Raw genomic sequence first — 13,228 nt, 5'->3', positions numbered from 1 at the left:
GTCTTTATACCACTATGAGTGGTGTCAGGTATTGTAATAGTCATCTCTGGATTCAGCAAGTGGTAGATCCCCAAGCAAACGGTGGAAAATGTAAAAATTTGGGGCTATTGTTCCTCGATTGTTGCCTATTTTCTTATTTTTATGCGTGTGCATGAGTGTGTGTGTGTTTGTGTGTGCAGAGACTAAGAGGAAAGATGAATAAGAAGGCACATTTAATGTGAGACAAGCAATACATTCCCTTGAATGGTACAAGAACATGCAATCTGAGCGAGGGCGGAGGTGTGGGTCTCTGCAAATAAACTGTCATTTTTCACAAGCTAATGCGCATCCTCACAAATACTTAGTACCACACACATACAGATACTCACATGCGCGCATGCACACACACACACCATATGTCTTAGGGAAATATGTTAGGTCTGTTATTAGAGCATTTTCCTATTTCTCTTGCAGCCGCTGCATGCTAATAAACAGAATCATTAAAGCATGTCATAGTGGGCTGATGGGTGGTGGAGCCGTTCCATTACTGTGAAACCACAGCCTCCAACTGTCTTTTAAATGATGGCGAAGAGAAATAGGCTCTATTAAAGGCAGCAATCAAAGCCGCATCACCACTAGCAAGCATGTCACGTAGCTAATTCAATCTCACAACCCATGAAGCAATTAATTCATGTCAATACAAATATACAAATAGTCTCTTTTTTGCCCATCTGTAAAGCTGAGGTCTGTTTATTTGCACATCTTTGTGCCCCTGTGTGAACCTGAGAAGAGAAGAGCAGGTGTAATTGGGTGTGGAGAAAAAAAAGGGAACCTTGTGGTCTCCCTGGCTAAATGAAATCAGACAATCTTCTCCTCTCCATTTCCTCCCAAGACAACAGGCACATTGTAGTTCCCCCCGCCTGCCTACCCCCTGCCCCCCATCCTCCCTCAGGTTTGTTATTATCTCTTTGATCAAGCTGGACTCCATGCGACAGATGATGGCATAATGATTATTTGCAGAAACCGGCTTCTTTTCGATAGCCCGGGAGCTGGTACTTGGCTATGCCCATTGCAGCTAGCTTAAATCAATTTAGTCCCAGCCGCACTAAAACATACACAAGGAAAAAAAAAATCTCTAAAGGGGTTTGAGTGCTCTGGTGCTTGGTCAGTCAGCAGTAGCTTAGAAAACGTTGAGGATCAATGCCTCCTGCGGTAAATCATTAAGCCCCATTATTTCTGTAAAGGGAAACTCACGAGAGAATGCAAACCCCAGATGTGTTACCACCCAGATAGCAATGACCACGGGCTAAATGAGTTTCTCTGGGTCAATATCTCAATGTGGAGGCAGTGGACATGCTGAGGAAGCATTCTTGGCTTGATGAAGCAGCTCAGGTGGAGAACAGGGTCTGGGACCAGCGTGTGCGCCGCATGGAGTGAATCTGAGAGGGAAAATGATAAAGAAAAATGAGTGGGGGTGAGACAAAGGCTTTCTGATTGTGGCTGCGAGTTGATGAAAAGTGGGTTCTGGCTCGTCGGGGTCCGTAGGCGTGAAACCAGTCTGCATTTAAATGCATCTTTAGAGAAGCACAGAACCTAAAGAGTTCTGCTGCTCCATCACCCCCCTTTGTTCCCAAACCTCCTATTCCCAGTCCTATCTGGAGGGGTTGTTGCTTTGAATTTTGATGAAAGAAAACCCGAATTCTTCTCCTTCCTGAATTCCCTCTTTACGCCACTTCATCTCCCCTCCTGTCTCCATTCATCGTCACATGCCTTTAAGGTTTTCTGATAATAGCATCTTAGGTGACTGATGGTTTTCAGGTGTTTGTAGTGTTTTGCAAAAGACAGATAATGCAGGAGTTGTTCTTAAAGTAGAAATATGAATTTTATCTTCAGCATACAATCTAAAAAAACAAAAAAAAACAGGCTGTTTATTTATAGATTTAAGAAAAAGTAGACAAATAAAAACAAAAAGAAAACATCAGACAGTCAGACTCCTGTCTGCTGTTACACTGGAATAACGAATGAGCTGTTTGGAGTTTTTTTCAATAGGCTGTTGACACACCAACATTTCCCTTGGGCAGGTATACAAGTCTCAGTGCATCTTAGTGCAGTGGAACAGTAGAAGTCATGTTGTTGTCAAACATGCCCCGTGTGTAATGGGTGACACAGTTTGCGATTTTAAATTTAAGGCAAACAGAATCAATCAAATTGCTGACAGAGACAGACTTGTGCTGGTACATCATATATACAAGCTATCACTGAGTAGGTCAAGGTAGAAAGTGCATATGCTCCTCCGGACGGTAATCCGTCATAATGCTGCAGATTGGCCAGGGAGTAATGAGCCTTTACATTACAGTACACAGGGAGCTGATACTGCGGAGTGCTATTTTGCACAGTCAAATTACAGTTCGATTTTCACCTAACAAAGACTCAGCAACATTCACCAATCAATAGGTGTCAAAATGTCCCCCGCTTCTGATAATAGATCTGACAAGCACAAAACGAAGTGTGCCAAATCTACAAGCATAAAGAGTCAGTGGGTAAGGCAGGGGATGTAGCGGAAGGCAACAAGATGATGGAAAGCATCAGAGACAACATAAAAGTAGCTAGAGACACTTAAGATTTCCTTCTCCTCCTCCTTTTTTTTTTTAAACAATAAAAATACCATACCCAGAACACCTCTTGTAATATATTCTCTCTAAGATGTAAGGCATTGAGGCGTCTGACAAATGTTCCCTTTCTATGTCTGCGTCCACAGTGTTTGTCAAAACAACAGAAGCAGAATGATATTCCGAATAAATGAAGAGTAAAGCGCACCATGTCACAGAATTTCCCATTCTTGACATCTGTTGGGCTTAACAGATGCTGCGCTCGGCTGCCTACCCGGGCTTTCTCTCTGAGTCAGCCAGGCTCACCAGTAAGCCAAGGATCTGACTGGCTGTGAAAATTGAGCCTGATGGTAATTGATTGCACATAACTTGTGTGCTTCAATTAAAGAAAGTTAGTAGCGAGTGAGGAATTAAAAAAGTTTGAGAGCAGAGAAGACGTGGCCATCCATATTTGTCGCAGCAGCCTCCTTCAAGGTCAGTTCACTGCCAGCGGGCACCGGGAGGGGAGGAGGTGGTAAAAAAGAAAAAAAGAAAAAAAGGGGAGTGGGGGTGGCTGACAGAGTGAGGGGCCAGCCTGACAGCTCGACGGGGCTGATGGCTCGCTGAAACAGACACTGGAGGACGGCTGGGGGCAGATAGTCTGGGGTCGGCTGGTATCAGGGGGCGTGGTCCATGGACGGTCCAGAATCATTGTCGTCAAAGTCCAGAGGGTCTGCCCTTGGCTCTGGAAGCCTGAAAGAGAGAAGAGACAGAGACCATTTTTCACTCCTTCCTTTCACAAACATCTGCATGATGCCACACAAAACATCACACACACACACTGTCATTTTGGAAATATAATAAACCTCTGTGAAATGTAATCAGCTTCAATCAAGCTACGCCTTAAGTAGAAATCATCCGTTCTGTCGGTTTTATATTAGCGGCTCTGCGGTGACAGAGACAAAGTGGTAGCTAAATTGCAGGGACCTGTAGCAATCCGAGCCGGGCTGATAGATTCATTTTCACTGGAGACAGTCTACACTAATCATATGCTCTAATTGGACAATGTCGTAAGGGTGATAGAGCACTACTCCTCCCTCAGAAGCAACTCTTGTCTAACTTCTCTTATTCCCCTCCTCCATATTTCTCATTACAATTTTCCCACTGAAACTTTAGCTCCACATCCATCCTCAAAAGACTGTATGTCAGCGTTTTGCAAATACACTCTGACTGTACGGGGATGCTGTTCAATTCAACGAGATTCAATGTGCTTTAAAGCTATGCCATTTAATTTTGCCATTCAAATGTGTCTTTTAAAACAATCACTTTCTATGACCTTGGACAGTTCGTTTGCATTTCTAAAATAAATTTACTGTCATCTATCAAAGTGAAACTCAAAAAAGAGATTATTCCACATAAATCGCGGATGTCATACAGTTTTACAGAGCACAAAATTGAGAAAGGACAAATTAAGCGCTATGACAGCCTGTCTGGGTTTTTTTGTTGTTCAAAATGATATTAAGGACTTTTCTACTTCAGGGTCAGATTCAATGTAATCATTACAAAAATAAGCAGTATGTGTATGCTGGTCTTTAAGCACCATTGTCTGACGCTGATATGATTAGTTATGTGTGTATTTGGTTATGAACCTCAGTATTGGGAGGTATAGGATCTCTGATTCATCCATACTGTTCAGTCAAAGTAATCATAGATATTGGGGTACAGCATCTGGGGACCATGATGGTAACATTTTTCTTTTAATCCAGACTGAAATATCTGACATTAAAATTATACAAACAATATACCTAAAAATGAAAGGTTTACAAACCAACTGTATTAAGTCTTGATAGGTTGGTGGGACTTGATGTGAATAGAGAAACACCTTGAACCTTTAAGCACACATACTCTTGTTGTATAAAAAGTAAACTTCTGATTGAAAACAATATCTATATTAATTTCTGTGTAGTTTCTCTGGGTCAATATCTATAGTTACCATTTTCTCCACTCCAAAGAATCCAGATTAACCTGTTGATTTCATGTGTGCTATCTGATGATATTCCATGTGTGAGGGGGAGGGGTTTCTATCTCTTATCTCTCATCCCCATCCATCTCTTGCCTCTCACACTCCTCTCACACACTTGCTTCAAACAGAACTCCACCTCTGACGTCTCACTTTCCCAGCTCATGTCACAGGCGTCACAATCTTTGACAAAAAATCCTACACATTGGGTGAGCGGGCGGCGATATCTTTCCAGAGCACTTGCTTCTCAACTATTCCTGTCTGACACACTTCTGCTGGCAGAAACAAAGAGCTGCTTCCTCTCTCCCTTCCTCCTGCACCTCCTCCCGGAGCACATCACCAGGAAACACAAAACTCGCAACAGGGCATCTCATCAAAGAGCTGCCACGATTGTGAGCGCACGTGGATGTGTATTGTGTACTATAGGACAAGTGTGTGTGTGTGTGTGTGTGTAGACCTGTGAGCCGGAGACTTGTTAGCCTTTGGTGTTTCACATTGATGGAGTAACTCCAAAAATGCTTAGTGGTCAAGCTATAAACAACACTTTTAGTGGCAACAACGGAATCGCACATATACACACACCCTGGCATCAAGTGTAAACTCACTGGCTGCCAAAAGAAATGATAATGCTTGACAGTGAGTGTACACAGGCGCACACACACACACACACACACACACACACACACACACACACACACACACACACACACACACACACACACACACACACACACACACACACACACACACACACACACACACACACACACACACACACACACACACCTAAACGCACAGGGTCAGTGGCTGTATAGTTTTATTATCTGCCAGATTAATTATTCAGAAGTGTTGTTCCCATTCACATTCTTGGCAAAGTTACCACATGCACTTTCATCCACCACACAAATTTTTACTCGGTATACAAATTGTCTGCAGCATCACACAGGCTGTTCACTCTTTGTTGTCAGCACAGCAACACTAAAGGCCGCGCTGAGCTAAGCCCCTGCTCCCTCCTGTCTGAGACCGGTGTTTGGGGGTAAAACGTTGGCAGACTTATTTGTATAAGGCAATTTCATCTTGCATCTCCAGTCAACCAAAACAGTCACCCTGCTCTTCGTAAAGAAAGTAATTACAAATATATTCATATGGCACAAAGCAAGGCCTCTACGAGGGAGGCAAATGAACTATTTATATTCAGACGGTCCTTGCTAAGCCTTAGGACACATGGATGTAATAACTTATTTATTCCAGCCGCAGGAAAAAGGCCATTACTTGAGAGAGGGAGAGAGAGAGAGAGAGAGAGAGAGAGAGAGAGAGAGAGAGGCAGAGAGAGAATGGAAATGAATGGGAGAGAAAAGACAGAGTGGAGCTTCAACTTGCAACAAAATGTCAGTGAGTAAGTGATAAATTCCCAAGTTAAAGTCCTTGCTTTGTTCTCTTTTTCTGTCTGTTCATCTTCCCTGGCCTAAGTAAAAGATCACTTTGCAATGTGTGTATATGTGTGTGTGTGCATGTGTGCGTCCAACGACTGGGTTCTTTCCGTCCATGACTTATTCATAAGCTTTAATGCAGTCGATGTATTATTGATCAGGACCGATCATTGCCTCCTCCCCTTGGTGTGACCATGGTCTGCGGACAGGGGGATGAGCTGGGATGCCTGCTGCAGAGCTGGCTGTCTGGGCTCCGGTGAAACACACTGGCTGTGCAAATGGGTGATGGATGGACAACAGCCTTGGTGTGGGGGAAATTTGGAGCCTTGCGCGTGTGTGTGTGTGTGAGGGAGAAAGTGGAGGAGATAAGAGTTTAGATAGGGCTGATAGAGCAGAACAAGGCTAATCTTACTAATGTATCCTCTCTGAGTGAGAAAGAAAAGTTTCTCCAATAGCCCTAAAATGAACCCATCGCTCAAGGGAGAAAACCTCTGGCTCCCCGGGAGGAAAACAGAAGGTGGGAGTGTGCGTGATGCCGCCGAGACTTTGACTTTTGTCTCTCTCATTCCATTCCCGTTTTGGCCTCAACCCCATGGAGCTCTCTGAGAGATAAAGGAGGGAGGGGTCCTCGCCCTGATTAAGTTTGAATTCCCTGCTCTTGGCAGAGAAGCTGCAGGACTCCTAAGTCATCATCTGGAAACACTCCCATCGCGCTGTGGCAGCCTTGCGAGCTTGAACCAGCCTCATTGCCGTATGAATAATCATACTGCAGTGGCTGGGATATGCTGAATGGGTATGCGCGTGTGTGTGTGTGTGGAAAAAAGATGGAGAGAGGGGGGAAAGAGGAGCTCAAATGCAAACTGGGGCTTGCTGATAGGGGAGTGAGGTTCTTCTTGATTAAGCAAACAGGTTGAATGAGAATAAGGTTGTGTACATAGCACTGGTGGCAATCATCCGCAGGGGAAAGTAAGTATTGCAATTTACATTTCCAAACAGTGGTGATGCCATCTAAGCGCACTCCATCACGGAAGATGGCAGGGCCCATTTCTCAAGCCCCGGGGGCCTATGAGGGTTGGTCTAATGAGAGAGGATCCTTAATGGTTATTGATAGAGCCCACGAGGACAGACTCTTACCCTTACTCTCCAGCGAAGCAGTGCACTCTGCCACAACTTAATGAAGTAAAACTTGTCGCTTCTGCAGGATGATTTAACACTACAAACAGCTTTGCGATTTGAGATGACTGTGATATGGAAAAATAGATTAAATAAAGAAGTGAGAGGGGGATAGAAAGGAGAGTGGAGTTAGTTGATGGCATAAGGAAGGGAGAGTCAGTGAAAAAAAAACCTGTGGCAATCAAATGTAGAGAGAGAGAGAGAGAGAAGACATATGATGGAACATGTTGAACAGTTAACCATCTCTGTGCTAATGCTCTGCTGGATATAATTGGCTGCTGTTCTGGAAAGGTTTACATCCATCTCTCTCTCTGTCTCTCACCATCTTGTCTGCCTTCTTCCATTCATCTATCTATTGATTTACGGTCGTTGCTTTCATCTGAGAGCCCTGTCTGGGGAGGTGTAATTTTGAAATATCCCATGCACACACCTTTTCATTAAGAGCACCCCTGTGATCTTTTCTGACATCTCAGATGATCATGCCAACTAGCATGTGAGATATGGACGCATGCTAATGAGTAGAAATGAGAAGGAAAAACTGAAGAGGGAAATAGGAGTGACTTGAGGAGGTGGAGAAAGGCTTAAAGAGGGTAAAGACAGCTTATCAGAGCTTCGTGAGGCCGGAGAAAGGACAGAATATGGAGGAGAGCAGAAGTGACATCATATTGATTTGGGATTGTTGTTGATAGTGCGAACGCCATGACTACTACTCCATTTTTCAAGCTGCTCCTATTAAAGCTCCATGACCTGATAAAATGTTGTTGTTTTATCTCCGGCTCAAATAACAAATAACTGTTTGTCGTATGACCCTTACTTTGAAAATGTGCAAACTGTGAACAATGTCCTGTAGCACCAGCTTCCTTTGTAAATATATCTATACAAATATTACAAAACACGAAGACTTTAATTGAAAAATAAGTCATTGATCATTGAATCTTCCATAAAAACATTTTATTTTATGAAAGAAAAGTCGCTTAAAGTTGATCACTTACATAAAAACAATTGATCCCTTTTAGTAGTTTTAATTAGATAATAAATAATATTGTAAACTGTCCTTCCTGTAAGTGATAGATGCTGAACCTGTTTCCCTTTAGGTGCCAAACACTTGTTGTAATCTAATCTTCAACACAGCACCTAATATGTTTACGGTACAGTTGGGTTTTCCTCTATTCATATTCAACCATGAAGTCACTGTGTGAAGAAACACTCTCAGGTCTCATTGTTAAATTGGATAAAGCATAAAAAATATTCTCCTAAGCACACTTCTCCAAAAATGTCCATGCCAATACAGTGTAGATTCTCATTGTAGATTTTGACAGCATATCTCATAATATTATCTCTGTCACGTTGTAGAAATCTTGGTGGTGCAAAGGCACAGTTAACACAATGGGGCAACATCTTGTGGATTCTCATTGTTCAAATTTGCGTGGAGTAAAGCTGCCCTATGCTAACAAAACATTCAAAGCATCCATACTGTTGTCTTGTCTTGTTTGTGGCTCATCATTCTGTGCAGTGGCAAAATATTCAAAACCTGCGAAAAAGAAACAAAAGCTCTTTGCCCTGACTCTTGTGATACTTCGCTTGTTAGCGGATATTTTAAGAATTGACTATTTTAAAATCAAAGCGATGGCTTTCAAAGCGCCTCTGCGTCAGCCCCATGCTACATCACAGACCTTTTGACTGCATATGAGTTGCACAAATTGTGATCATTAGACAAAGCCTGTCTGGTATTTTCAAAGTAGACTGACAACTAAAGGTAACAATCATCTGCACTCACCAGCTTTGAGCCGTCAGAACAAAGAACCACAGGAGAGAAGACCTCCGAAGAGGTTGGTAAAATATTTCAAATCACATCTATATTACCTTTTTTTCCCTCCTTGTTTATTATGTAAATTGTTAACGATGATTGTTTTTCATGTATTTTTTTTGTTCCTTTTATCCAACCACGTTGTATTTGTATTTTAAGACACCTTCTGTTTAATAACACCATGTTCTCCAGCTAAAAGTGTTTCTGTCCTGCCATGAGGGAAAGAGAAATCATGAGGTGTGACAGCCTGTATTGAGGAGTGAGGACTCTATTGAGATTCTGTGGTGAGAAGCTGCTATGTGGGCGCAGGTGCAACCAGCTGTGCAGGTGTTGAGGGTGTTTTATGACTGTTTCGGCGTGTTGCTTTAAAAACTGCCGACACACAGAATCCATATTTGACGCAATGATGCAATTCGATTTGATTATGTGACAGTCAATGTCAGAAAATGACACATAAATAGGTGACGCGCAGATGGAGGTTGGATGGAGGACACTCTCCGGCAAACACAGCTGGTATTATGTTTGGTGTTTGTTTGCAGTAGAAAATGCTGAGATTTGCTCAGATTTATGTTTACCAGCTTAATAATTCGCCCGGGGGTTTTAAATGCAAAACTAAAAACTAGATAGCTGTCCAGAACTCCAGATCTCCTTAAGCAAAAAACTGTATCCATGTCTAATGTTATCTAATGCAGTCACACACATACACACACCACTCTGCAAAGCCTACATGTTGGAATCCATGATAATAGTGATGTGTGCCTCGAGTCTAAGAAAACAACCACAACACTGCACTTCCTCCGTGAGACGGGAAAGAAAATCTACACGGGTGTCAGAGCTCCCTGGGCGTTTTAATGATAAATCTGTAAAATCTCTTCATAGCCCACGTCTGTGCAGCAACTCTGGTTGCATCCGCATCCGCACAAGCTTTGGTTTTGTTTACACAGTGATTTATTGGACTAAGGACACTGTTTTCCCCAGGAAATATAACTGTCTATGCTTATGATATCCAGGCTGACCACAGCTGCCTGCAAACACAATGAGAAAAGGAAAAAAAAAATACTGTTATGATTTAATATCTGAAACGACAGCCTGATAAAGCCCAGAAAAGTCTTCTTCTTCTTCTGTATTCGTTATGAAGTAAAGCAGGAGACGTTTGGAACATTTAATCTCATTTTGGGATTCTGCTTAAATAGGAACAAATCAACAATCTCAGTTCAGATCTACATGTAATGAATAATTGACTGTATCTTAATGCCTGAGAATTAGTGGGAGAGAGTCTAACAAACTGCCTGATCAAAGCAAGAGCCTACCATCCTACTGTACTATATGCAATCTGAGATGACTGAGTAATTGCTACCAACAGTGACAGTCTGCCTCTTTCAGAGTCACTAGTCTATTCATACTGTTCACTGGGACTGTCTTCCCCTGAAAAACAATGCAACACCCTGTGGTGTTTCCATGCTGTTCCAAAGACTTAATCAGTTCATGGAGGAAGCTTAGAGACAAGGCACAACAACAGGCAATGCATCATGGTACAGGGGACAGAGAGCTAGGGGCTGTTTCATATGACCCTTTGTGCGCGCCGCAGCTTATTCATCAGAGCAAAATGAGAGCGGCGCGGACAAATCCGTCTTATCATCCACCAGATGTATCGCCTCAAGTAGAGCCATTCAGACTCATGTTCATGCATGCCATTATTTTAAAATGTACATCAGGAAGTGCGGCGCGCACCACTCCAATCTAAGATTGCGTGCAGTCAACTCACTATATGATGCATGTATTATGCCGAAGATGCCTACAGTACATGCGCACCGCGCACAGTGAGCTGGAAAGGTCAGTGATGCGGAATAAAACAGTATGCCAATGCTCAGCCAATCAGAATAATCACACAGGTTTTTTTTTTCTTCCTCTGTGCTGCAGCAGGTGTGAGCTGTTGGATGAATATGGTTATCCCTTCATGAACTAATTCCTCCCTCACTTCGACACAGGTACTTCCTGTTAATCATACAGAGGAATTAATGCAGAGCCATTCAGATAAGAGCATTAGACCACTGTAAAGACTCAATCTTACATTGGCTCATTTAGTGATTTTACAGTTTCCGTGGCCATGGGGGCAGTGGAGGAATTAATTGAGGAGAACTGCTGCAATCCCATCAGTGCGATGCACAAAAATAAAACTGCTCATTAGAGCGGATGTGAAATTAACATTAACCTGAACATGAACGCAAGCATCCCTGTTGTCACCTGCTTTAGATAAATGACTGCGTGGACCACCATGAGGGGGAAAATGCACCGTAACACTTCCACTATAAGCTCCTCTTCACTGGGATGCAATCTGCCAATTAACAATTGCCCAGGACTGCACCCTCCCTTTGCAGGCACAGGTCTTTGTCTTTTCATTTTCCAGAGTCACTATGCCATTGGTCACAAATTAAATGGCAATGAATGACGTTAAGTAGATCCCTTAGAGGGAAAGCATTGAGGAGATAATGGAATCACCTTAATGCTTCCCCACTGTATAGGGGAGAGAGGACAGACATGACGTAGTCGGCGAACAGCAGATTTGATTTTTCAGCAAGTTAAGCTGTGTTGTTTTCTGCTGCTGTTCCTCATCTGACATACTTACTGTTATTCATTTTTGAAAACCAGAAATAAACCCAAAGGAGTGCTCATGAAACAAGATTAATGGCTGACTGTGGTCTAATACTACCACCTACTCGGTGAGAGAAAATGCTATTGTGTGGTGTTTGACTGTGGAAGGGACAACACCCAATCCTGAAATGGTGCAGCTCAAAATTAACAACCAGAAGTAACACCATCTGTTAATAACTGGGACTAAAATATTCATTGCCAAAGATTCAGTATGGTTCGGCAAAACTGCTAAAAGCTTCATTTCTTAACTGTAAGTCATCTAAAGTATGAAAGAAAACTTCTAACAACACTTCTGTTCCCAGCGACTGTGATAGAAAAACCCTGAGCAAAAAAATCAAGAACTCTTACAAAGCATGTGTTATGTTTGACCAATGCGATGGTAACTGCCGTATTACACAGCTACCTGCAACCTACACCTGAGCTACACTGGACTTTCTCTTGTACAGGCCAGGTACAGCACACAAATATTTCTGCTGACCAGCTGACTTGGGACATACAGTCCAATAATGAATAAATAAAACAACTTTTTCTATTTGTGTCAATATGACTTTTACTAAGAGAATCTTTACTGTGTTGTTATTTAACTAGTTTGATTTCATCCCATTCACAAGATCTATTGTGTGGTTGACCCTGAGGATACTAATATAAAAGTGGATTTTATTTAAAAAAACAACAACAACAACATACTCTCTCAAATCCAAATCCCACTCCTTAAATGTGTAGAAAATCTTCTTTGGTCAAAGCTAATAACCAGCTTGGTCAGTTATCTATCTGAGATCACTCACATCGGGCATTCTCACCGTATCTCAGGCGCACCACGTCGATCCTGCTTCATTATACAGGTCCCAGTTCTGGGGTATCTGATACTTGCCAAGGAGAGCAAAACTTCATTTTCCTGCATTTTTTTTCTTTAGAAAAGATGCACATTTGAAATGCAGACTATGTCTTAGGCTTAAATTGAAATTTTTGTTGTATCTAATACGCGTTTGAAGTTTGAATCTCAAGCCCAAAAGAGTGAGAGAAGGAGGAAAAAAAAAACGCACTGTGGAGATAAACTTTTATCTGTCCTTCGGAAAGCAGCACAGCATCAGCTTACAGGTAATGAATAGTGAGCGCCTATGCTGTCCTCCACTCTTCTTTTACTTAAGACTTCTTACAGTCTTCGCTCCCTATTCCCTCTTCTGGAACTTCAGCTCGGCTGTAGTTTTATTCCTCGGTCTATAGTCTGTGTGCCTCATTATCATGTCGCTCATCATACTTTCCTACTGTTGTAGTTTTAACTTTTTCCTTCACATCTCTCCCTTCATTCATCCACACCTGTAATGCCGCCCCCTCTCTGTCCCTCTCTACCCTTCATCATCTCCTCTGACACCATCGATCCAGAGTTACTGAGGGGAGTCCTTCCTAGCCTGAGCTGTACAGTCTGTCATGTGACCACTGAGCTGGCTCTGTCCCAGGGCCAGCCAGCCATTATGAAGACTGACTGGTCACAGCAGTGCCCACACACTTGGCAGGCTGGCAGAGCTGCCCCCTGTTGCCTCTTTCAAACAACTCCGTTCTCTAACAGCAGAACGCCGGC

General features: G+C 42.6%; 1 protein-coding gene across 1 annotated transcript in view; it reads right to left on the bottom strand.

The window, feature by feature from the left end:
- Positions 1-881: 881 nt before the first annotated feature.
- The window catches only part of trim44 (tripartite motif containing 44), a 44,361-nt gene continuing 32,014 nt past the window's right edge, over positions 882-13,228 (bottom strand). Inside the window, exon 6 of the mRNA XM_083972953.1 lies at positions 882-3,320. Coding sequence (XP_083829079.1) covers positions 3,245-3,320 — 76 coding nt within the window. The 3' untranslated portion in view covers positions 882-3,244. The remainder of the gene's footprint in view (positions 3,321-13,228) is intronic.

Source organism: Trachurus trachurus (assembly GCF_905171665.1).
Source record: "Trachurus trachurus genome assembly, chromosome: 6".
Taxonomy (NCBI): Eukaryota; Metazoa; Chordata; class Actinopteri; order Carangiformes; family Carangidae; genus Trachurus; species Trachurus trachurus.
This window is presented reverse-complemented; position numbering and strand designations above follow the sequence as displayed.